Source organism: Ananas comosus, unplaced genomic scaffold, assembly GCF_001540865.1.
Source record: "Ananas comosus cultivar F153 unplaced genomic scaffold, ASM154086v1, whole genome shotgun sequence".
Lineage (NCBI taxonomy): Eukaryota > Viridiplantae > Streptophyta > Magnoliopsida > Poales > Bromeliaceae > Ananas > Ananas comosus.
This window is the reverse complement of record NW_017890556.1, coordinates 22,209-44,838: the sequence shown is the minus strand read 5'-3', so window position 1 is coordinate 44,838 and position 22,630 is coordinate 22,209. Positions and strand designations below refer to the sequence as shown.

General features: G+C 44.2%; 3 protein-coding genes and 1 long non-coding RNA gene across 6 annotated transcripts; 2 read left to right on the top strand and 2 right to left on the bottom strand.

Moving 5' to 3' along the window:
• Positions 1-1,080: 1,080 nt before the first annotated feature.
• Positions 1,081-4,928, bottom strand: LOC109703872 (synaptotagmin-2). The gene is made up of 6 exons (XM_020224598.1): positions 4,848-4,928; positions 4,347-4,423; positions 3,341-3,587; positions 2,361-2,714; positions 1,862-1,993; positions 1,081-1,262 (listed from the first exon to the last, which is right to left on the bottom strand). Exons 2-6 carry the CDS (start codon positions 4,394-4,396, stop codon positions 1,134-1,136), a joined length of 912 nt encoding a protein of 303 aa, XP_020080187.1. The 5' UTR covers positions 4,397-4,423; positions 4,848-4,928; the 3' UTR covers positions 1,081-1,133.
• Positions 4,929-5,457: 529 nt separating this feature from the next.
• LOC109703873 (peptidyl-prolyl cis-trans isomerase-like) lies at positions 5,458-16,284 on the top strand. 2 transcript variants are annotated; one of them, XM_020224599.1, is made up of 2 exons: positions 5,458-6,159; positions 14,249-16,284. In XM_020224599.1, the coding sequence occupies exon 1, from the start codon at positions 5,520-5,522 to the stop codon at positions 6,066-6,068; it is 549 nt and encodes a 182-aa protein (XP_020080188.1). In that variant the 5' UTR covers positions 5,458-5,519; the 3' UTR covers positions 6,069-6,159; positions 14,249-16,284. The 2 variants fall into 2 exon arrangements, with proteins under 2 accessions (XP_020080188.1, XP_020080189.1); XM_020224600.1 differs by lacking the exon at positions 14,249-16,284 and adding an exon at positions 13,623-13,770.
• A 1,064-nt stretch (positions 16,285-17,348) lies between these two features.
• LOC109703874 (probable indole-3-acetic acid-amido synthetase GH3.2) lies at positions 17,349-18,130 on the top strand. The gene has a single exon (XM_020224601.1). The coding sequence runs from the start codon at positions 17,424-17,426 to the stop codon at positions 17,889-17,891; it is 468 nt and encodes a 155-aa protein (XP_020080190.1). The 5' UTR covers positions 17,349-17,423; the 3' UTR covers positions 17,892-18,130.
• A 2,377-nt stretch (positions 18,131-20,507) lies between these two features.
• LOC109703871 lies at positions 20,508-22,236 on the bottom strand. Of its 2 annotated transcripts, XR_002214047.1 has the most exons (4): positions 21,938-22,203; positions 21,725-21,857; positions 21,469-21,652; positions 20,508-20,546 (listed from the first exon to the last, which is right to left on the bottom strand). It is a non-coding gene; the product is annotated as an uncharacterized LOC109703871 (long non-coding RNA). The 2 variants fall into 2 exon arrangements; XR_002214046.1 differs by lacking the exon at positions 20,508-20,546 and having other exon boundaries at positions 21,314-21,652; positions 21,938-22,236.
• Positions 22,237-22,630: the final 394 nt, after the last annotated feature.

Genomic DNA, 22,630 nt, shown 5'->3' with positions numbered 1-22,630 from the left:
CTACCTCGGAGGTTTAGCTGCTAGCCGTCGCAACTTGTACTAGATATGGTAAACTTCACAAATCTTTAGTTTAAAGTATGTAAAAGCTATAACAAGAGAATAGATAGTAATAAGAGAATAGATAGATTACCTATGTTTTTACTTGCCGACTTTTACTTATAAGAAATTTTTTATTATTATCCTCAGAATATTAGTTCTAGTTCTCATATCTAGAACAAAATTTATCAAATTTCTTAAAAGATTGTTTTTAAATTAACTAAACCTATAGAAATGCGGCAATTTGCACTTTTGCGGAGTATAGTTGGTAATTTTAATATTTTAAATTTTGGGAAACTAGTAATCCGTTTACTACAGCTTTTCTAAACTTTAAACTAAAGATTTGTGAAGTTCACCATATCTAGTACAAGTTGCCACGACTAGCAGCTAAACCTTCGAGATAGTAGCTTTTGTTTACCCACCGTTATCTCGGGAAAACGATAGCTATCATAAGATCGAGTTGAGAGAGAGAGAGAGAGAGAGAGAGAGAGAGAGAGATATATACAGATATATTCTTGTAAAGTTCAACTTTCATAAATTATCCCTGCAAAAATCCTAATGTTTCAGATATGTTCCTCTACTTTGTTACCGTTATAAAACTGTTAGAAAACTATTTACATTTTCAATTTTGCCATCACAAATATATCCCTCCAAAAGTTATAATAGTATAATATAAAAAAAGTAAAAATATAAAAAATTAATCCGGATAAAGTATTTAATCTATGGTTAACTAAACTTTTCTAACAAATTCTAACGGCAGNAGGAACATATATGAAAACATTAGAATTTTTAGTTTTTTACAGAGATAACTTATAAAAGTTGAACTTTAGAGGAATATATCTACAATTCACTATGTTTGCGGAGACATGTATGCAATTGACCCAAAAAAAAAAAACATACTAACAAGTACACCACAAAAAATAAAAGAGGGAAAATTAGGTGAAAATAACTGCATGAACTCATTTCCCTGTTATTTACAGTACATTTACAGTAGCATATCTTACATTAGCATTTACATCATAGTAAGGAATGAGCCTCCTCTTTCTTTTCTCTTTTCAGTATAAATACAGTATCGGATTTCGCTCTTTAAAAGAGTTCTAAGAAGGTCTCCACTGCAGCTCGATCTGAATCCGGCCACTTTTTGATCCGATGAGGTCGTATTTTTCGTTGGTTCTTCTGTTCCCGACCGCATCCGCAAGGCCAATATCGACATAACCCAAACTTTCCTGCATGATACCGAAGCGAAAAAAAAAAAACAAAATTACGCTGCTAGAAGCTAAAAAATAAGTATGATTTCAACTAACAAACAACTCTAACATCAAATCATACGGTAGGAAGAAGGAGAAAACTATACACTGTTAAATTATATGAAACAGTTGTTATTCTCCAAAAGCTTAAAGCTGTCAGAGACGGCGCTCTTAATATTCAACATATATCAATATCAACCGCAAACAAAACTATTGGAATAGCAATTGCTAATAAGAACTGGAGCGGTATATCAAACTATCTGATAAAATGGAACTATCGATTTATTTTTATTAAGATTACTATAAATTTTCACTAGTTTCTGATCATAACTTTAAAGAACATGTGGAAGAAATATAGCTATGGAAAAAAAAAAAAATCATAACCTCATTGATGAAAACATGATGTACGAAATCAGCTAACTTCCCTGTAAATTCTGTTCTTCGGTGGTAAAATTGAAAATAACTAAAACATAATTTTGTGCGAATTGATAGAATTACTATAGTCAAATAAAAGCACGGAAAAATTAAACGAATACAATGCCATTTTCTTGGCGAATGGTCGAAAAGATATGCTGTACCTTGGAAGATAGTATCGCAACCTTCGATGGCTTGCTATATACCTCTACATGCAATTTTTCATTAATAGGTGGTTCCTCACATACAAAATGAAATTCCTCCTCCCATTTTGGATCCCTAGTTTTCTTTATGCGCTGCATCGAGAAAATATTCCGTTATCAGATGATAAAATACTAAAAATACAAGGAGCTTTCAATCGCGTACCCCCTCCTGCACAAAAGAGGCTTCAAATTGCGTATATGCCCACTTAAATTATAAATTATATGAAACAAGGTCCTACTCTGATATCATGTTAAATTAAATGATACAACCATTGTTCTCCAAAAACTTAAACTACTAGAGAACGATGTTCATCATTTGCAAATACAACGGATATATAATATATGTCGCAAATTAAGATTATGAAGCGCATATGTAGATGGATAATTTTGCAGAAGTACAGATAAAAACATCTCAAATTCGAAACGAAACCGGTAAGTACGAGCTTCTCACACAAAATACCTTGGTTTTTTTCCCCTCTCCCTTGAAAAATATTTGCACGTATGGGTTCGTATGGTGCTTTCCTTCGAGATCCTGCGCGTCGTGAACAATAACAACAAGCAAACCGCCACCCTGCGGAGTACCGTCCGGAGCCTTCTCTACAATATCTGCGCCTTCACCGACATCTCTTGCTAGTTCTTCTTCCTTAAAAGGCCTATACTTTGCCTCGAGAACAATCTCTCCGCGCGGCTTCTCATTTTCGGGATCATTCGGATCCATACTTTTTAGCAAGTTAAGAGTCAACGTTTTCGTCTCATCGGGCGTAAGATCTCTCAAGTGAACAACGTTCGTGCCCATTTTATCGTGTTTGCCCACCTAAGAAAAGAACAAAAACATAATATTACTTAATAGAACAAACACTATGGCATTTTCGCTAAAATGCCACACTTTCTTTTCTTGCAATTTAGTCCACATTTCAAAATTGTGCATCAGTTATTAAAACCGCGCTTCTTGATCCTGTAGCGAACGGGGTTCTGTTTACTTGTACAAGTTTGAAAGCGAGCTGAATTTGAAAAAGGTTAAAACATACAGAACCTACCGAAACTATAGACCATTTGAATTGGCCTTTTAATTCGTTTGATTTGACTCGGTCAATATTACTTTGATTTCAAAATCTGAGCTAATTATTTACATTAATGAATTTATAGTTTCGAGAATTGCATGAAGAATACTAATTAAACTTGTAAAGATTAACAACATATTTAAATTTTAAAGTTAAAGAGTCGTTGACTGATTCAAATCAAATAATTTGAAAGGTTGCTTAGCCAACTCAAAATGGTCCAAAGTTTAGGTAAGTTCTATACATTTTTACCTTTCAAAAATGAAAAAGTGGCCTGTTCTTTTTTCTTTTCTTTTTTTTTTCAAATTAACGGAAATAGATGGCAATGATAAATTGAAAAAGGACACGAAAACAGAAAATCTGTTAGTGGAAAAGGACACACCTGTTCCCAATCATAGACGCTGAGATCCAAATATTGAGTTTCCGGATCCGTAACGGTGAACTTGAATTCCTCATTCCATTCAGGGTTGAGAGTGCTGTGCTTTACTGTTGTTTTCTTAGATGGAACTTTATCGTCGGACATCTTGAGCCTCACGTACGGATCTGATTTACCCAAAAAATCTTTCTTTCGTAGATTGGACGCCCTCACGACCCTCACATGGAGAATTCCGACCGGCTTCTTCAAGGCTCTGCAAGATTTTCCAAAGTAGGATCAGTGACACTTGTCAAAATCAAGGTTTTAAGTGCCTGTCGGCATGGGCCGTATCCACCATGCCGTACCGTGCCAACAAAATATCGGCACGATACACACCCCGTGCCGATGGCACAGCTCAAAACCCTCTATTCTTTAAATTAGTAAGTAATTTTCTTAATACAGTTCAAAAGATATGATAAAAAGACATAAAAAATAATTAGAATATTTTGTTGCTAAAGAAAATAAATATTTCATGTTATTATGTGTCGACACACAAGAATTTTTTTGACCGGCACGGCTCGGCACGCACCATGCCGTACCGTGCCGGCAAGTTTCCGGCACGACCCCGTGTCACGGCACTTAAATCCCTGGTCAAAAATAATTTTCAACTGGCTTCTTTTATGTATGTAAACCTTTCGAAAGCATGTCCATGGAAATAGCCCATATTTGTATTTAAGCCCTACAAAGTAGCCGATACTGTCCATGTCAAACCGCCACTTAAGAGCGTTTCGCATTTGAAAGTGAAAAAATAGTTCCTTATATACTACTCGGAAAGCTCAAAAGCTGATGGGCATCCACACAAATTTAAGCTGAAGGGTATTCATCAAATATGGGCTAATTCTAACAATTTAGGGACTATTGTAACTTTAGAGGGGTATAGAGGCAAGTGCATGTATTTTGAGAGGTAAATATGCCCCCAAAACAAAAAAAAAATCCCTTCTCCGTAATTATGTGGTATTTTTTTGTCATTTACTTTGAAGGATCCATTATTGTCACTTCTAGTGGCTTGGGCCATCCATACATACTTGCAACTCAATTCTTGATGGTGTCCTGCAAACGTTTTAAAAATAGAATCAATTTACGAGAAGAAATATGAAGTTTTAGCGATGCTCTCTGAGATTGGCTCGAGCTAACTGGAAACTCAGAGAACGAATATAACAAATTCAATGCATTGAACTTCCACTCGTCGAATCGGAAACAATCTTACGTTCATACTTGGATAATCAACTTTCGTCAGAAGGCGAATAACCAATTATGGTCACATTAAAGCGAGATCTTTGAAGTAAGTATTTGGAGATTTCAATATTTTTTTTGTGCATAAAATTGCCTATCTTAAGATTCCAAACTTAAACATCTAGTGGCAAACTCAACGTTCTTTATCATTAAAATCATAAAATTTTAATGTTGGAACCTTATCCTCTTTACTACTTCAAAAGAAACAGGTGAGCTTGAAAGATAAAAAAGACTAGAGTACCTGAGCAAATCTATAGAGACCAGGTATCGCCATTAAATCCGCTCCGATAAATTTTAGTCCGAAATCGATGTGCGGCTGCAAAGCAAAGGTATAGATTGAAAAGAAGACTAAAGCAGCTCCACTTTAATCCTTATCCATTGACAATATTATTATTATTATTATTATTATTAATTATCGTCTAACACCGTCCTAGACCGGGTCTATTAGACCGAACCATTCAAAATTCAAAATACACCTGGACAACTGAAACAATGGCGCACATGTAGAGTAGCTCTCTGATGACGTGGCGGACCGGGTTTTTTTCTTTTTTTTTTAATTTAAACCCCACAGCGTAAGCACCGAAAATATCCGGGCGCGCAGCAATTTGCTACGCCCTGGACAGAACCAATCATAACACGACACGTGCCCCGGTTGTAAAAACTTCGACGCAACCCGCCACGCAGCGGATCGTCTCCCACCGCGCGAATGTCACACCCAGTGGCGACCGCACATGCCCGCCCCCGACCTCCTTATCACGCCACGTGTCCTCCTCCAACGGTCCGGATCCTCAGAGGACTAGAATCCCCTCACCCCTCACTCACCCCGGGTCTCCATTATAAATAACCCTCAGCCCGCGCTTACCCCACCATCTCTCGCTCTCTATCCAAAGCGCACCCAACTCCCAAAAACCCTATGTCTCCTTATCAGATTGTTGGTCCTCGTCGTCGTCGTGCGCTGGTGTTCTTCGACATGGCGATCGGGGGGGCGCCGGCGGGGCGGATCGTGATGGAGCTGTACGCGAAGGAGGCGCCGCGCACGGCGGAGAACTTCAGGGCGCTGTGCACGGGGGAGAAGGGCGTGGGGCGCTCGGGGAAGCCGCTCCACTACAAGGGGTCGACGTTCCACCGCGTGATCCCGGACTTCATGTGCCAGGGCGGGGACTTCACCCGCGGCAACGGCACCGGCGGGGAGTCGATCTACGGGGAGAGGTTCGCCGACGAGAAGTTCGTGCGGCGCCACACGGGGCCCGGGGTGCTCTCCATGGCCAACGCAGGGCCCAACACCAACGGCTCCCAGTTCTTCATCTGCATCGTCGCCACGCCCTGGCTCGACGGCAAGAACGTCGTCTTCGGCCAGGTCGTCGCGGGCATGGAGGTCGTCAGGGCCATCGAGAACGTCGGATCCTGCAGCGGCACCACCTCCGAGACCGTCACCATCGCCGACTGCGGCCAGCTCTTCTAGGGTTCCGGTCGGCCGGTCGGTCGCCTTCTTCCTCGCCGATCCACTCCTCCTGCTGCTACTGCTACTGCTACTACTACTAGCAGTAGTAATGGTATGTAATAATCGGTGAAATACTGGTGTTCGTCCTCCTCTTGCGTTGGTCGTCGTCGTCGTCGTCTCTGTGTTGTTTGTGTGGTTTCGAAATTAGGGTTTCCGGTTGTTTGTGTGGTTTCGAAATAAGGGTTTCCGGTTGTTTGTGTGGTTTCGAAATAGGGGTTCGACCGGATCTTATGGTTTCTCCGGATCCGTGCGATCTCTCTGTGTTTATCTCGTCTAGGGTTTCTGCTTCTCCGTTGATCGAGGGTTTTTAAGCTTTAATCGAACAAAATATGATTAAAAATCGCATCTTTACTCTCTCTTCCTCTCTTTTTTTTTTCCTCTTAGGGGTTTAATTTCTTAATAATTGTGGCATATTTGTGGTGCTGGAGATCTCGATGCGTGTGATTTTATGGAGATTAATTTTAGAATTTTTTGCGATAATTTTTCCTTGGTTCCTGCACCGTTAACTTGTTCAACTTTCGTTTTTATTTATATATTTTTCACTTTTTTTAAAGAAAAAAACCAATTAATTTTAGCTCATTATATTATTATTTATATAAACTTCTATTTGGCAACCTAACGGAGCCCTCCCCGCGTTTCGCGCTCCCCGCCCTCGCGTACGGCGCCCGCCCCCCGCCCCGCGGCCCCCCCGCGGTCTCCCCCAATGCCCCGCTCTCTCCTTTCTTCTTCTTTGTCTTCGCCGGGATGGTTCGCTCTGACTTTTTCGTCCTCTCCGCCTTTGCTGCGGTAGTCACCGTCCTCCCTCGGGAACGCAGCCGTCTCTTCGTACTGTCACAGGTCGATCGTTGGGTCTCGACCGTGACACCTTTGGGGGCCATATTTGGTAGGCATTTGGGTTGACGAAGTTATGGAGTTGCGGAGTTGAGGCGTTCCGTCAGGTAGGAGTCGTTGTCAAGTCAACGGAGGCAATTCCCTAGCAATGGCCCGTGCCATGACATGGAAATAGGTGCCGCATGCGGGGTTGAAAAACGTACCCCTCGGTGAGCATCTTTATACCCCCGGGGTGCCAAAGGAGTGGATGCCTCGTAAGGGTATTAGAGGAAGGGTGGACACTTCGTAAGTGGCCCCGACTCCCTCGTCGACCCATAGGACATCGGTCGTCCCTTGGCTAGCGGAGTAGCCAAGCCTAGCGTTCCGTGTAGCCGGTTAATGGACGGTTGAAGGGACACGGGCCTAGGGTAATGTCGGAGACGAGAGAGGTCGACGACATTACGGAGCGGGGAATACCGGGAGGCTTCTTCCCTAGGATCGCTTGCGCTACCTTATGCTGGCTTGGATATCTGTAGTGGAGCGTACGAGCGGATGAGGGATAGTCTAGCGACGGACGGTCCTCCGTAAAGGACAAGGCTTGCGAAGGCAAGTGTGCCGAGCGGGGATTCGTGGGGCGCGGCGCCCACGAAGGCCAAGGAGGCGGGACTCGATAGGAACGCTAAAGGGAGGCACGCCGAGGGAGAATTCGTAAGGTGGGTGGCCTACGAGACTCGAGGGGCGGAACCCAAGGAGGCAAGCGGTATCGGTATCCGTATAGTGAACCTTGAGAGACTGGACCCATGGTGTAAGCGGCCAGGCGTGGTCGAGCCAAGGAGGGGCCAGTGGCTAGCGATGCGGGGCGAGGCCGGTTCGTTTGTATGGGGCCTTATGAGGCGAACCTATAGGAGTCAAGGGCACGGAGCGCCGTGGCAAAGCGAGGGTCGTTGAGACGGTCGAGAAGCACGGTGTGGTCTTGTTGGTCCCCTAGTCAGGAGCGATGGGACACGAGGGCCGCACCGGTCGAATGCGAAGCACGGAGGTGCGAAGCATGGACATGCGTGGTGTCACGCTGAGGTGCTGATGTTGGGGGCAAGCGAGCTTGTGGCGCACACTTGGGTGGCTTTTCGGAGGTAAGCCGTTTGACCGAGCGAGCAGGGCGCGTAGGCGGTATGGCCATGGGCGTTGTCAGGCGCATGAGGCAAGACATGAAGGAGTTATGTTCGTGAGTGCCCTTCGTGGCATGCGATGTCGCGGAGCCCGGACCTTGACGCGGGTGGCGTGCAGGTCAAGTCGTGGGAGCGGGACGCGTGGTGAGGCAGAACGCTCGGCTAGACTTGTGGTGGTACAAGTTGGGGGAGAACTTGTAATGTCCTTGGGCCGGCGACGAAGGCAGCAAGGCATTCGGTGATGAAGCACTCTCGAGGAGAGATCGGTTGGCAAAAGGGGATGCACCTAGCTTAGTGGCCAACCTCGGTATTGGGGTTGCTCGTTGGGAACTCGGGGAGTTCGACGAGGGGTTCGATTACAGGCGAAGGGTCGGGCTATAAGTCTCGGGGAGGAGCAAGCTTGGCTAAATGCTTGGATTGGTATTCCGCTGTTAAGTCTGGGAGACTTGTCCGTGTAAGGGACTCGAGAAGGCTGGCTCGGGTGTGCGACACTTGAGCACCGCGCGGGGATTTTTGAGGCGAAAATGCTAACCCCGTGACAAGTGGTATCAGAGCTATGTTGAGCTCTTTTGGGATGGAAGTATGGCCGAAAGGTGCGACCTTGGCGGCGAAGTTGGAGTGAGCAGAGTCACTCTGACGGAAGGACTTGGAGCCGACTGCATTGGGACAATACTTCGCTTGTGAGAGATGCGGAGTTGAGTTGTGATGGATATTGGTGCTGCCCACGAATTCTTTGCGACGAGTAAAGTCGGGTGGTTCGGACTTGCACTACGCATGGATGAGAGTCAGATAACAGCGAGGGAAGTGTCTGTTGGTGTGGACTCGTGGTGGGGCGAAAGCCAAGTTCATGTCGGTATCTTGTGAGGATTTTCAAGTCATTCTCAGGATGGAGAAATGGTGAAGGCCTTAGTCGTGTGGCAGACGACGGGGCAATGATTATGAAGAATCAGTTTGCGGTCCGTGGTTGGGGTTGCCGCGGAGTTGGGTATTGCGAATGCCCAAGGAACCTAAATTGTGCAGAGGTGCTTACGGCTCAGGGTGGGGGAGTACATAAGGTGGAGATGTATTCCTGAATGTGAATCCTCGACGATGGTGCTTCTCGAAAGGATATGGATTGGGCGGTGAAACACTGAGCGAAAGAGTTTACTTCGTGTATGCTGAGTTTGAAGTCTGACGGGCAGTAGTCTTCGTTGGGAGCAGCTTTGACCAAAGTTGCGGGAATACCAAAGGGCTACTTGATGGACCAGTATTTCTCTCTTGATAAAGGAAGATCGATGGGGAGATCGATGACTCTTTGGAGTGTGCCCATGATATGGAAAGAGAAGGCATCCTTGTGCAAGAGAATGGATTGAGGTTGGAACCTTAACTCGCGGAGTGAGGTGGTAAGACTAGCTTCGAGCAGAACGGTGACAGCGTCGGTGGCTCGAGGTAGCATGCATGTATCCATTGGATGGATGACATGGGTTCCGCTTGAGGGATTAGTGAAGGTTGTGGCAGAGCCGAAACTAGAAGAGCGGAATGTGGGGCATTGAGAATGCCGATGGGGTCTGAGTGCGCTTGGTTGTGGGAACGACTCAGAGTGGGGGAGCACGCTTGGTCATTAAGTGTTCCCATGTGCATTGACTCGGTGAAGGAGCTCGTCTATGACAGGAAGTGGGATACAACACATGTGGTAAAAGAGTTCGCTTCGTGGAGCTCAAGTTGGGAGTCTAGGTAGACGAATCCATGGTAGTAACAGCTAGGCGTTGGACTAGGTTGTGAAGGGGACCAAGGATTGCGAGAGAGCTTAGCACTTCTCTTGGTGCGAAAAGGCCGGTGTGGAGATCGGTTGCTCTTTACAATGTGCCCACGAGTTGGACAGATGAGACATCCTTAGTCGGGTTGAGTGGTGTGTGGATTCACCCGGGATCATGGTGCTGGTTAGAGTATGGACAGTTCGCAACTGCGGGAAGGGTCGAGGTATCGAAGTTCTGTAAGGGCGGTGCGCGCAGGGTAGCGGCAGTGCCGTGGCAACTAGACTTGAGGTTCAGACTAAGCAGAGAGTGAACTGAGTTTCGTTCAGCGATCAATCATGAGGGTGGTTTCCCTAGAATGGGGATATGGCAAGTTGCGAGCGAAAAGAGACAAGGTGTTCGATTGGCTCGAACTTGGCCGAACATTTTGATTGCGAATCGAAGTGGAATTCCGTGAGAGCCTAATGGAGAGGGGCTTGAACGGGTTTGTAGGACAAAAGCTAAAGGTGCTGTGCATCAACAAGTAGTCGAAATGCAAAGCAGTCAGGAGGCATGACAAGGGTCCGTGGTGAAGTCAGTAGAGCAGGAAGTAGTCGAGGCCGGCTAGTCCCGACGAAAGACTTGAAAGCTTGAGGAGACCATGGGGGAGCTCGACGTTGTGCGATTGTGGAGGCATTGGGTGGCAAAAGTTGTTTGCGGAGAGGGCACGAGTATGGCAGGAGTACCCACAAGAGTTGTACCTATAAAATTCAATAAGACAAACTTTAATATAATGGAAGCGGGAGTTCGAGTGGAGGGACTCGCCGTATATGGGGGCGGGAGTTCGAGTGGAGGAACTCGCCGCAGATGAGGACGGGAGTTCGAGTGGAGGAACTCGCCGTATGTGCGGACGGGAGTCGAGTGGAAGGACTCGCCGTGTAAGACTGGGAACGTCGGATCGAGGATCTGTCGTAGGTGCCTAGGGAGAGGCGTGAAATCTGATGTTATGGTAAGGGGCAAAGGCGAAGACGAGCAGCGTGCTGATTCGCGTGGAGAACTCCAAGACGAGGGACGTTTGGAGTCTAACCCCTAAGTCCAAGGTCGATGGATATATGACCTTGAATCCCAGAGGGGGAAGTTTAGTCGGAGGACTATTTCCTTGAGCAGGAGTTATAAGGTTGGCTACTGGACTCAGGGAACTTTGGTTAAGTCAGGGCGAAGTGGGCGTGGAGGTCGAGTAGCTCCGATGGAGAGAACCAAGTTATGGAGGAGTGCTAGTGCAATCTTGCAATCCGAGGGATTATGAGTTTCAGTTCTGGTTCCGTGGAGGAGTTAGTGTGGTGCGAGCGAGGCACCAAGGCTGGGGAGCTCTAACTCAGGGAGGGACAGAACACGTACATGGAGTGGATGGTCGAGGAGGACCAATGGGCTTTTCAGAAGCGTTGTTGAGCAGACGAACTCGAGGGTAGGTCAGCGTGGCATGCGATGCCAAGGCCGTGGGTGGCTCTGGTCTGGAAGAGTAGTACTGCTGGCAAGAGTTTGAAGAAGTGGAAGAGCATCGACGAGGACGTCGATGATTCAAGTGGGGGAGCCTGTCACGGGTCGATCGTTGGGTCTTGACCGTGACACCTTTGGGGGCCATATTTGGTAGGCATTTGGGTTGACGAAGTTATGGGGTTGCGGAGTTGAGGCGTTCCGTTAGGTAGGAGTCGCTGTCAAGTCAACGGAGGCAATTCCCTAGCAATGGCCCGTGCCATGACATGAAAATAGGTGCCGCATGCGGGGTTGGAAAACGTACCCCTCGATGAGCACCTTTGTACCCCCGGGGTGCCAAAGGAGTGGATGCCTCGTAAGGGTATTAGAGGAGGGGTGGACACTTCGTAAGTGGCCCCGACTCCCCCGTCGACCCATAGGACATGGGTCGTCCCTTGGCTAGCGGAGTAGCCAAGCCTAGCGTTCCGTGTAGCCGGTTAATGGACGGTTGAAGGGACACGGGCCTAGGGTAATGTCGGAGACGAGAGAGGTCGACGACATTACGGAAGCGGGGAATACCGGGAGGCTTCCTCCCTAGGATCGCTTGCGCTACCTTATGCCGGCTTGGATCTCTGTAGTGGAGCGTACGAGCGGATGAGGGATAGTCTAGCGACGGACGGTCCTCCGTAAAGGACAAGGCTCGCGAAGGCAAGTGTGCCGAGCGGGGATTCGTGGGGCGCGGCGCCCACGAAGGCCAAGAAGGCAAGACTCGATAGGGACGCTAAAGGGAGGCACGCCGAGGGAGAATTCGTAAGGTGGGTGGCCTACGAGACTCGAGGGGCGGAACCCAAGGAGGCAAGCGGTATCGGTATCCGTATAGTGAACCTTGAGAGACTGGACCAGTGGTGTAAGCGGCCAGGCGTGGTCGAGCCAAGGAGGGGCCAGTGGCTAGCGATGCGGAGCGAGGCCGGTTCGTTTGTATGGGGCCTTATGAGGCGAACCTATGGGAGTCAAGGGCGCGGAGCGCCGTGGCAAAGCGAGGGTCGTTGAGACGGTCGAGAAGCACGGTGTGGACTTGTTGGTTCCCTTGTCAGGAGCGATGGGACACGAGGGCCGCACGGGTCGAATGCGAAGCACGGAGGTGCGAAGCATGGACGTGCGTGGTGTCACGCTGAGGTGCTGATGTTGGGGGCAAGCGAGCTTGTGGCGCACACTTGGGTGGCTTTTCGGAGGTAAGCTGTTGGACCGAGCGAGCAAGCCGCGTAGGCGGTATGGCCATGGGCGTTGTCAGGCGCATGAGGCAAGACATAAAGGAGTTATGTTCGTGAGTGCCTTTCGTGGCATGCGATGTCGCGGAGCCCGGACCTTGACGCGGGTGGCGTGCAGGTCAAGTCGTGGGAGCGGGACGCGTGGTGAGGCAGAACGCTCGGCTAGACTTGTGGTGGTACAAGTTGGGGGAGAACTTGTAATGTCCTTGGGTCGGCGACGAAGGCAGCAAGGCATTCGGTGATGAAGCACTCTCGAGGAGAGATCGGTTGGCAAAAGGGGATGCACCTAGCTTGGTGGCCAACCTCGGTATTGGGGTTGCTCGTTGGGAACTCGCGGAGTCCGACGAGGGGTTCGATTACAGGCGAAGGGTCGGGCTGTAAGTCTCGGGGAGGAGCAAGCTTGGCTAAATGCTTGGATTGGTATTCCGCTGTTAAGTCTGGGAGACTTGTCCGTGTAAGGGACTCGAGAAGGCTGGCTCGGGTGTGCGACACTTGAGCGCCGCGCGGGGATTTTTGGGGCGAAAATGCTAACCTCGTGACAGTACGGCGCGGCGTCCCCCCCCCCCTCGCTCTCCCTTCGTCCTCTCTGCGCAGCCGCAACGCCGTACGGCATGGCGCCTCCCCTCCTTCTGTCGCCCGTCTGTCCTGTCCCATCCGACTTTCCGTAGAAGCGGGGGGTTGCCGTTGTGCCGTCGGCAGTGTGGGCCACGTCTTTTCCTCCGCCGCACATGTTCAGCTGTCCAGTCCGGCGTGGCTCCTCACTGTGGTGTGTGGTCAGCAGGCATTAATTAACATTAATGCAAGGTATGCAAGGTATATCCTCCGCGATCGCAGCCCACCTCCCGTAGGGCATGGCGCTCGCGTTCTCTCTCTCTCTCGCCCCCTCCTGTGTATGGTTTCCTGTGGGGCTTCCATGCGGCTGCTCATCTTTGTCCCTCTGTGCTCTCTCTCCCTGATTTCTCCTCTCTCACTGTGTTCTGCTTGCTTTTCCTCTCTCTAGTTATTATAAATACTAAAGGGGCTGGTGTTTTTTTTTGTCTGCACATTTCTATTTCCACCTGATTTTGAACCCCCTGTTTTTTGAAGATATTAGTGCTTGCTTGCTTGAAAGGGGCTGTTCTTTAAATCTTCATAAAGAGGCCATTGTGATGATGAAAAGGCGCTTGCTTGAACCAGGCTGATGTTGGAAGCCATTGTAATTGTTGAGCTAAAGACATGTTCGACTCCATCTTCCTTTTTTGGCGTTCTTTCTCATATCAGATGAGTTATGGGTCAAGGTGATTTGGATGCTTTACAGCAAACATTTCCGGCATTTATTCTTAAAAGGATCTGGACTAGGAAAGAGGGGATTTGCGATTAATATCATTGTGATCAATTAAAGGCATATCTGAGCTTCTTTCATTTCAATTTATATTACTCCTTTTCTTTTCCAAGCTATTTTTGCATTTTGGTCATAAAATCCATAATGTTGCATTTCGTTCTTTAAATTCATAATTTTTGCATTTAATTCTTTCATTTCTGCTGCCTCAAGTCCTGTCTCTTTTTTTTTTCTCAATTTTCGTTTATAAATACTGCTGCATATCAGCAGCGGACACTCATTGCTCTCTTCTCTTGGATCCTGAAGGTTTGGTTCTTATATCTTGATTTGTATAATATGTTGCATTTGTGTAGCATTTCTGAACTGAATTCTTCATATTCTTATATCTTGGCAGGTAACTATCTTCATCGCCCTCCTCACTGACCATTGTACTTCTTCCTGCTGTAATACTACTGCCAACTTAGCAAAATACAGGTTTCTTCTTTCATATCTCATGTATTTAAGCCTTCTCCTTTTGTTTTATACACCCTTTTCCAATTAATTATTAGAACTCTTGGTCATTAACCACTTGAGATTGAAAAGTAGATGTAGATAAAGGAAATTTAGAAACAAGCAAAAAATTTAAATACAATTCCTATCTAGCATGATGCATAAAAAACTTGGTTTTCCAGTACTTATATTCGGTATAGTTTCTAAAAATGCCTTTTGTCTCTCTAAATTCTCTTCAATATGACTACTAACTTCATAAACCAATATATTCCTAACTAAATCAGGACCCCACTATTTAGGAAATTTTGGAATGCTAATCAACTAGCTGTTTACGAAATCTTGAAAAGGCTACAAGACACTTAAACTATGCTTTCCAAAAAAGAAATCGAACCATTGCTAAATGTAAAAAAGCTAATATTTTTTACTTTAAATGAGCCGTATATTTATTTATTTTTAATAATTATCTGGATAGTTATATTTTTATTTCAAATTTTTAGTGATTACATTTGGTTACTAGTTGTTTAAGCACTGCTCTCTACCAAAATTCAGGTAGAGCCACTACATAAATTGAGTTGGTTCATTGATTCTTCTTCTAAAATTTTTATTAATTTTTAAAATGAGTTATGAGTTTTGGATGGTCCAATTTCTAGGCAACCAACTCTTGGAGTTCATTGTATTGCCTTTAAGTACATATATCCTGTAACTTTTTGGGTTTTTATACCACTATATTTCTATGTTTCCTAAATGTCAATGCTTTTCACTAGATTTTGTCTTTGATATGTTCTACTTTTTGCCTTCTAAAAAAAACAGATTAGTTTCCGAATGCCTATACTGTAACTATTCTTTTTTTTTTTTTCACGCCTCTGCTACGAACACTGTTTTCGCCTGCAGCTTTGTTAGTTTTTTGCGTCTTTGCTTTAGTCAACCTCCTTTAATAAGCTTAAACAAGTTTTAATCGGTTTTCATCAGTTTAGCTCGGCATTGTTTAGGGCTTGGATTTATTTTAGAATCTGGCTCTAATTGCATTTTTACTTTATGCTCTACGACGTTAACTATAAGAACTTTCTTGAAGGTTTTGCGTGGTTTCGCAAATGTGCATGTGTGTCTACGTTTGTTTGGTTTTCAAGCATATTGCACTGTTTTTTCCCTCTTTTGGAACTTTCCTTAAGGTTTTGTTTGGTTTCGGAAAGTCCCAACATGTAAAGGTGTGGCGCATTGTTGGTGCTGACTGTTGTTGCTTGGCTATTGCATAAGACCCAAATGAGCTTTAGTACTAACGGCGCTGCATTTTGATCCTGTGACTAGATCTTTGCCGCCTTTATTTCATGTAGTTGCATGTTCTTTGTTTTCTGTCACTTTCGGATATTACTAATTCGAGTGCTGATAAATAGTATAGTGACTGGCGATTAGAACTTGAATGTTGCTTGAACAAACTTTATGCAAACTCGGTGTCGGTGATGATGACGGTTTCTATTAATGTTTGAAGGATGACATAGCTTGCAAAAGTTGTGCAACCCCATATTAATTTGAAACCAAATGAGCCATATTACTAACGGCACTCCATTTTGATCCTACAACTAAGTAATTATTGGACTAATCTCTGCTGCTTATCTTTGTTGTGTCTATTTCATGTAGTTGCATGATCTACAAAGTAGAAAGACAATTAGAATTTTGTGTTCTTCCTTGATTCTTGGTTTGTTGGAGTGGTATTAAATTTGGTCATCATGATAGAGATAGTTCTAATTCCTTACCAATATTCAGCTCGGACTAAATGCCTTAAGTTTTCCTATTGTCATTCCTCAGTCGTTTAAAATATTAGCTTCTTTATTTTTTCGCTGCTTAGACCAGTGATACTTAAAGAAAGTTAATCAGTTGTTTATTAATATATCGGATTATATGTAATTTTTTATATTGGATTATATCTAACTTAGAATTGACTGATTCCGAGCGAGCTAGCGAAAAGAAAATTGCCGGACTATCTTGCAAATGATGTTGCATAGTTTATTGTTCAAAGTATAGATTTCTTTTTTTTGTTATTCCACATATTTTTCTACTGTGACCAAATATATGGTATAACGAAATCTTAGCTTTAAAAATAGTCTATTTCATATATTTGGCCACAGTAGAGATGTCATGTGCAGATGCAAAAAATTCTATACAATAGGGATTGCTCCAATTTTTTTCAGTGGAAGTATAGATGTTGTTTTGTCTTTTGACGTATATGTTCGTGCTCTGTCAAAGTATATGGTGAGGCTAAATTATGACAAAGAGTCAAATAAATCTCCTTATATATTTTGCTGCAAAAACCATGGTTCTCTTACTCGGAGAAATAGTGCATGTACAATAGGGAGGCTTTTTGATTTTTTCCCCTATCTTTTCGTTATTTTTTTTATAATTTCAAAATCATTTTTTTTATAAATCTTTTCAATATTTTAAAGTATTCTTCTTATTATTGTTTTTTTATATCAAAATTTTTAGATCTCTTGATGTCATCGCAATAAATTACTTAAAATTAAGCCATGTTGCTTTACAAAATTTCAAATTCATAAAATTGATACATTTTCAATTAATGCATAGTTGAAAAAAAAATAATATTAAAAACTGTAATAAATTACTGTTATGTTAACTTCCTGCCGCAACGCGCGGGCTCCCTTAACTAGTATCTATAAATTTATAAACTCTATATTACTCCCCATGATTTAAAGCTGATGTGGCAAAACCATCTTTTTTTGAAATTTATTTATTTTTATTTACTCTCAATCTGTTCTTCTCTCTCTTGATCCTTCACGAGACCTCTCGACTCCCGCTACCCCCCAACCTGATGTCCCTTCGACTCCCGCTCCCTCCCAACCTCAACCCGGCGTCCCTTTATCTCTCGCTCCCCACTTCCCCACCCCCCCAACCCAACGTCCTCTCATTCTCTCTCTTCACCTCACCTACGTCTTCTCTGCCGCGGTCTTCCTTCCACCTTCTCTCTCTTCTTCCCAGATCTCACGCCGACGCGCGCCCCTTCGACTCCTACAACGTCTACACCGGCCCCACCGTCGCCATCCTCTGCCCCGACCCCTTCCAGAGCATGTATGCGCAGATGCTCTGCGGCCTCCTCCTCTCCGCCGACGTCCTCCGCATCGGCGCCGTCTTCGCCTTCGGTTTTTCGCGCCCTCCGCCTCCACTGGCCCCAGCTCTGTCAAGACTTATCCACCAGAACCCTGAACCCTGCTGTCGTCACCGACCCCTTCGTCCGCGAGGCCGTCGGAGAGCTCCTGACCAAGCCGGAACCCGAACTAGCCCAGCGGATCGCCGCGGAGTGCTCGGGGGACAACTGGGAGGGGATCGTGCGGCGCGTGTGGCCGAACACCAAGTACTTGGACGTGATCATGACCAGGGCGATGGCGCAGTACATACTGACGCTCGAGTACCTCGGCTGGGGGCTCCCGATGGCGTGCATGATGTATGCGTCGTCGGAGTGCTACTTCGGCCTCAACCTCCGCCCCATGTGCGACCCTGCCGACGTCGCGCTGGATCGTGTCCTGATTGGAGGGGGTTGAGGGGGAAGGTGTACAGTGGTTTGCTTCATGAGGCTCAGATTGGCGAGGCAAAAGGTTGGATGCGATGTTGAAGGCCGTGGAAGGGGGTGGCGATATCTTGGAGGATTGGTTAGTCTCTTTTTTGTTGTTTGATCACTGCCTACTGAAGATTAATTGGTCACGGTGTATATTCATTTTACGTTGTTCATTTAACTTATAATTTTAATGAAAACATTGATGTTTTGCTTTTCCAGGATGAATATTTTTGTTTGAGATTCAATCTCAGCCATTGTTGAATAGAAATTTTGCACCTGTAACATTCAAAACATAAGAGAAGGATCCAATGCTCTAAATACCTTTTAGGAAAATTTAAACAAATAAAAAATAATTGTCCCAGTTGTCCTATTTAATTTTGTGAGAACTTTTTAGAGTTTAGTAGTCAAGAACTATTATAACTCACACTATATTCTATCCAATAGAAACATTTATAATTATTCAACCAGAAGCAGAGTATATTATTAAACATAATAGAATAGATATTAGACATTACGCTATCAAACCGATTGAATAGAAGCCAAGCTCTTTGGCTTATTATCACAAATACATACTTTTATCTTTGCGTATGCTTCCTCTTAGAAAATGGCACTATATAAACTGCATGTGCAGGTTTTGCCGCACAATTTCTTCTGCTGCTGCTCCCTAACTATTATCTTGCACTCAGTGTAAGAAAAATTATTGTATCAGATTTATTATACCGTTCATTTCATCAATTATTATTTAACATGTAAACTATTTGGAATGACGAAACTTTTCTTGACTACTTAATCTTTGTAGACCACCAAGGTTGTATGCTTGAGGTTGATTATTTTTCTGTCCATCCCAACAATGGAAAAACTTCATTTGTGGGCAAAGTTGCAGAATGGTATCAGCCATATGCCTTATGCTTTTCTCCGACAAGTCCAATTTTCCATTAGACTGCATAAGCGAAAGATTGGTCTATTTTTTTGTTGGTTTAGCTTTTTAGAAATTCACTATACAATTTGTTGATATACTCATGGCACTTTCCATTTTTAGCATTGGTAGAGTTTTGCATTGAACTAAACAAAAGATAGTTTCAGAAACTATGCTTTTGTATTAATCTGAAAGCGCCTATATATGTCTCATGATTTCAGTGGGCTATGTGTCATTTTAGTGTTCGGCTAGCATTTTTGATTGTTTCAAGAAGTAATTTATATTTTCCCAATTTCATTCTCTTTTTTTTTTTTTTTGTAGATTTTGAATAAAATATAGAATGATTTGGAAGTTGGATTCTCTTGGATTCGTTGTTTTGATGGGGATTCTTTGGAGTATCTAAACAAGCTATCTCAACGGGTTGAATCCACAGTTATGGATAAGTGCTTTCGACCTATCACTGACCTAAGAAGTGGCATTAACCTGATTCACAATGTTGTATATAAATATGGGTTAGATTTGGCTGAGCTTTGGCTTTTAGAAAACATGTTTACCGATGTGTTAGTAGGAAGCGCTCAGTCTAAGGAATAGTTCTTTTGCATATTTAATAAGCTTTCATAAATCGTACTTTTTTTGGTTGTAGATCTAATATCCATCTGCTAAAGTACCCTGGTTTATATACTTTTATCTTGGAGCAAGGTAATGAAATTATCTCTGCTGCATCTATTAGGTTCTCTCTTTTTTCTTTTTTTTTGTACCAAAGAAGTTAAAAGTCATTATTCCTATGTTTTATATCTCTTCAACACTTATGAGCTTAAGATTTTTTGTTTTTAATGTTATCGTTATGTTCAAGTTTTTCTATGTTATTATACTTATGCTTAAGTTTTTTTGAGGGTGGTCTGTGTATTCATAAGTCAAGGATTTTTGATAGTCATGATGTTCATCTTCATGGGTTGCTTCTAGATTTAGACTTTCTTATCTACTTTGACTATTACTTAGTTATCTTTGTTATCTTTATCTGCCTTTCAACTTGGTTTTGGTAATTTATTTTGCTTTAGGAATTCAAGTGGCTTCCAGTTTAGTTATTGAGAATTATTTTTGCTTTCACCCCTTTTGCCTGCCTTTTTGAATATGAATGTAGATAAGATCTGCTATTCTGGACACATGGCTACCGAACCAGGACGCATTTATTCAATATATTTATTTGACCTGAACTTGACAATTTGCTCTAACAAACATCAATTATTCAAAAGATCTTAGTGTCATCATTTTTCACTTCTTTTTATCACTTCTAAAATGACTTCTCTTTATTGTTTGCTGGATGTAGCAATGGGAAACGAAAAATTGAACAACTACATTGGCATATTACTGTCACGCCCCGGATGTCTCGTTCCCCGGGCACGCCGACAAATCTGCCGTATACAAAGAAATTTTCCCTGTATACGAAGCGACAGCTGTACCAGTAAATCAAACACTACTACGAACAGTAGTAGAGAGCTGCTAGAGAAAACAGAAGCTAAACAAACTGAGTTCATATACATAGTCCAAATCCAAAATACAGCGTTACTCGCACTGGCGAGTTAAGTACTATGTACATAAGCTCGAAGTAAAACAACTACCTGCAGTAGGGTGCCTCTAGCTCTGTCAGTCGGGTAGGGCTCTAACTCGCGACGCCCTTGCCTTGATCCTGATCCGCGAAGGGCGCAGCAGCCGAAACCTGTGGCTCTGCAAAACAGGGGTAACAACTGGGCGTGAGAACTACTATAAAAACAAGTAGTCCTCAGTGGGTACCGCCCAAAACAACATCGGTCCACCCACTAAGTCTACAGAAGGGAGCAAGAATAGTAGGAAAAGCAGGAAGTACACTCTACCGCTATCAATCACTACACTATCATGCTCTACACTAACCAACTGTAGAAAATGTCAAATCTGACCCAATCCAATCGGGACTGTAAGCATACCCGTCCCCGGGACTGTGAATACACCCGTCCCTGCCCCGTTGCGACTATCGGGCTCTATCCACACTAACTGGTCCGTGGAGAGCAAGTCCAACTGGCATGAGCGACACCAACGCGAAAGCACAAAGCCTGACTCCGGAGTGGCACTCGTGGGCGCTACCCAACCGAGTATGCAGCGTATCTCTGTCGAGCTCAAACAGGCTCTGAAAAGCCAAAGTCAAGTAACCGACTCAAACTGGTCTAACCACCAACAGGTAATGTGCCCTCGGCACAATCTGACGCCAAAAAGGCGATACGGGTCCACCGTCAACTCTGACGGCACCCACCAGTCGGGAACAACCTGAACGATCCTGTAAAAATCCACTCGGCGCACCAGCACGAGCGTAAATGTAATCTAAACTACCTGGAGTACTCGTCTCGAAGATACTGCGACAGTACAATTTAATAACGGCTCCTAGAGCTAAATCAGGCAGTTTAAACAAGTGACAGGTCCAAATCGCAGGTTTTCTCCTAATTCAATTTCCAAGTCCAACATGTATAACCTACTTAATTTATTACCACATGCTCCAAATTCAGATTTGCAATCTACAATATAATCCATGAATTCGAGCTAGAATAGAGTATCCAAAGGTCGAAAATTATACATGCCGACGAATATGAACTTAGGAGTAAAAACCGATGTAACCCACCTCTCAAGCAACTCCTGGCAGCGAAGAAAGCGTTAAATCCGACCAAGCTAACCTTATCCAAATTCAGCAAACAAGGGTCCTGAAGCTTCGTCTCGAAGTCACGAATCCAATGGCCCAGGTTTCGCTGAATTCCGACGCTCCTACGCAGAGAACGGGCCAGAATACGAAACGTCGACGCTGGAACCTGCGAAACAGCATCTCTGAAATCTGCTCGGCAAACAGCAGCCTAGTAAAACTAGGGTTCGACAGGGCAAACCTGCTCCAAAAATTGCGATCTTGGGCTCAGAATCTTCGTCTCGAAGTCCCGGTTCCAACGAACCAAATCTCGTCGAAATCCAATGCTCCTACGTCGCGTACGAGCAGAAATACTAACAGTCGACGACAAGATCCTGCGAATCAGCACTTAAGCTCGAATTGAATGAAGCTTGAAGTAGAGAAGAAATCCATGGAGGAATGAGAGATTACCCACCTCAACCAGCGACTCCAATTCCGGCACGGCGTCGAGAACGACGAAAACACTCCCTCGCCCGGCCTCCTCGCTAAACTACGGCGACGCACGTATGCTCGGACGGCTCCGCGGCGCGACGTCGACGTCGATCCGAGCTCCACGGCAACTCCACCCGAGCTCGAGCTCTCCACCTTGCCCACGAGCTAAATTAAGGATGGATAGAGAGAGAAGGCTAATTAGTTTTCAATGGGTTGAGTTGATAAGCATCAGGAGGGAGTTGGTGAGGTACTTATCCACCAACTCAAAAGATTTTTTTTTTTTTTTTTTTCCTCACCAACTCAAAAGCTAAGGATACTACAATTACATCAACAGGCTAACTATAATATACAAGTTGTCATAAAATGTATGAAAGTTGAGTCTTTACAATTTAACAGTGAGTCTTATTGAATTAAAAATAAATAGCTGAAACTAACTATTATTATTTTCAATTTTTTTGCATGACTATTGTATATTCCTTTATACTTTTGCTTTAAAATTTTTACATTCCTTGCTAATTTTGTGATGGTATAACAACTTGATGTCCATATGCAAACATCATAGTCATTGAGTCATTGACTTTTAAGTGGAATTTGATTTGGATTGGAAAAGTGAATAGGAAGGATGAATTCTTTATATGATTAGTTAATGTGAATTTGAGCCTATTCATTTTGCCTT

Coding starts and splice junctions, on each gene's coding strand:
- LOC109703873 (XM_020224599.1), top strand. CDS start 5,520: ATGTCTCCTTATCAGATTGTTGGTCCTCGTCGTCGTCGTGCGCTGGTG.
- LOC109703872 (XM_020224598.1), bottom strand. CDS start 4,396: ATGTATGGATGGCCCAAGCCACTAGAAGTGACAATAATGGATCCTTCA. Junction 3,588..4,346: donor ACAATAATGGATCCTTCAAA/GTAAATGACAAA, acceptor AAAATCTTGCAG/AGCCTTGAAGAAGCCGGTCG. Junction 2,715..3,340: donor GCGTCTATGATTGGGAACAG/GTGTGTCCTTTT, acceptor TTCTTTTCTTAG/GTGGGCAAACACGATAAAAT.
- LOC109703874 (XM_020224601.1), top strand. CDS start 17,424: ATGCGCAGATGCTCTGCGGCCTCCTCCTCTCCGCCGACGTCCTCCGCA.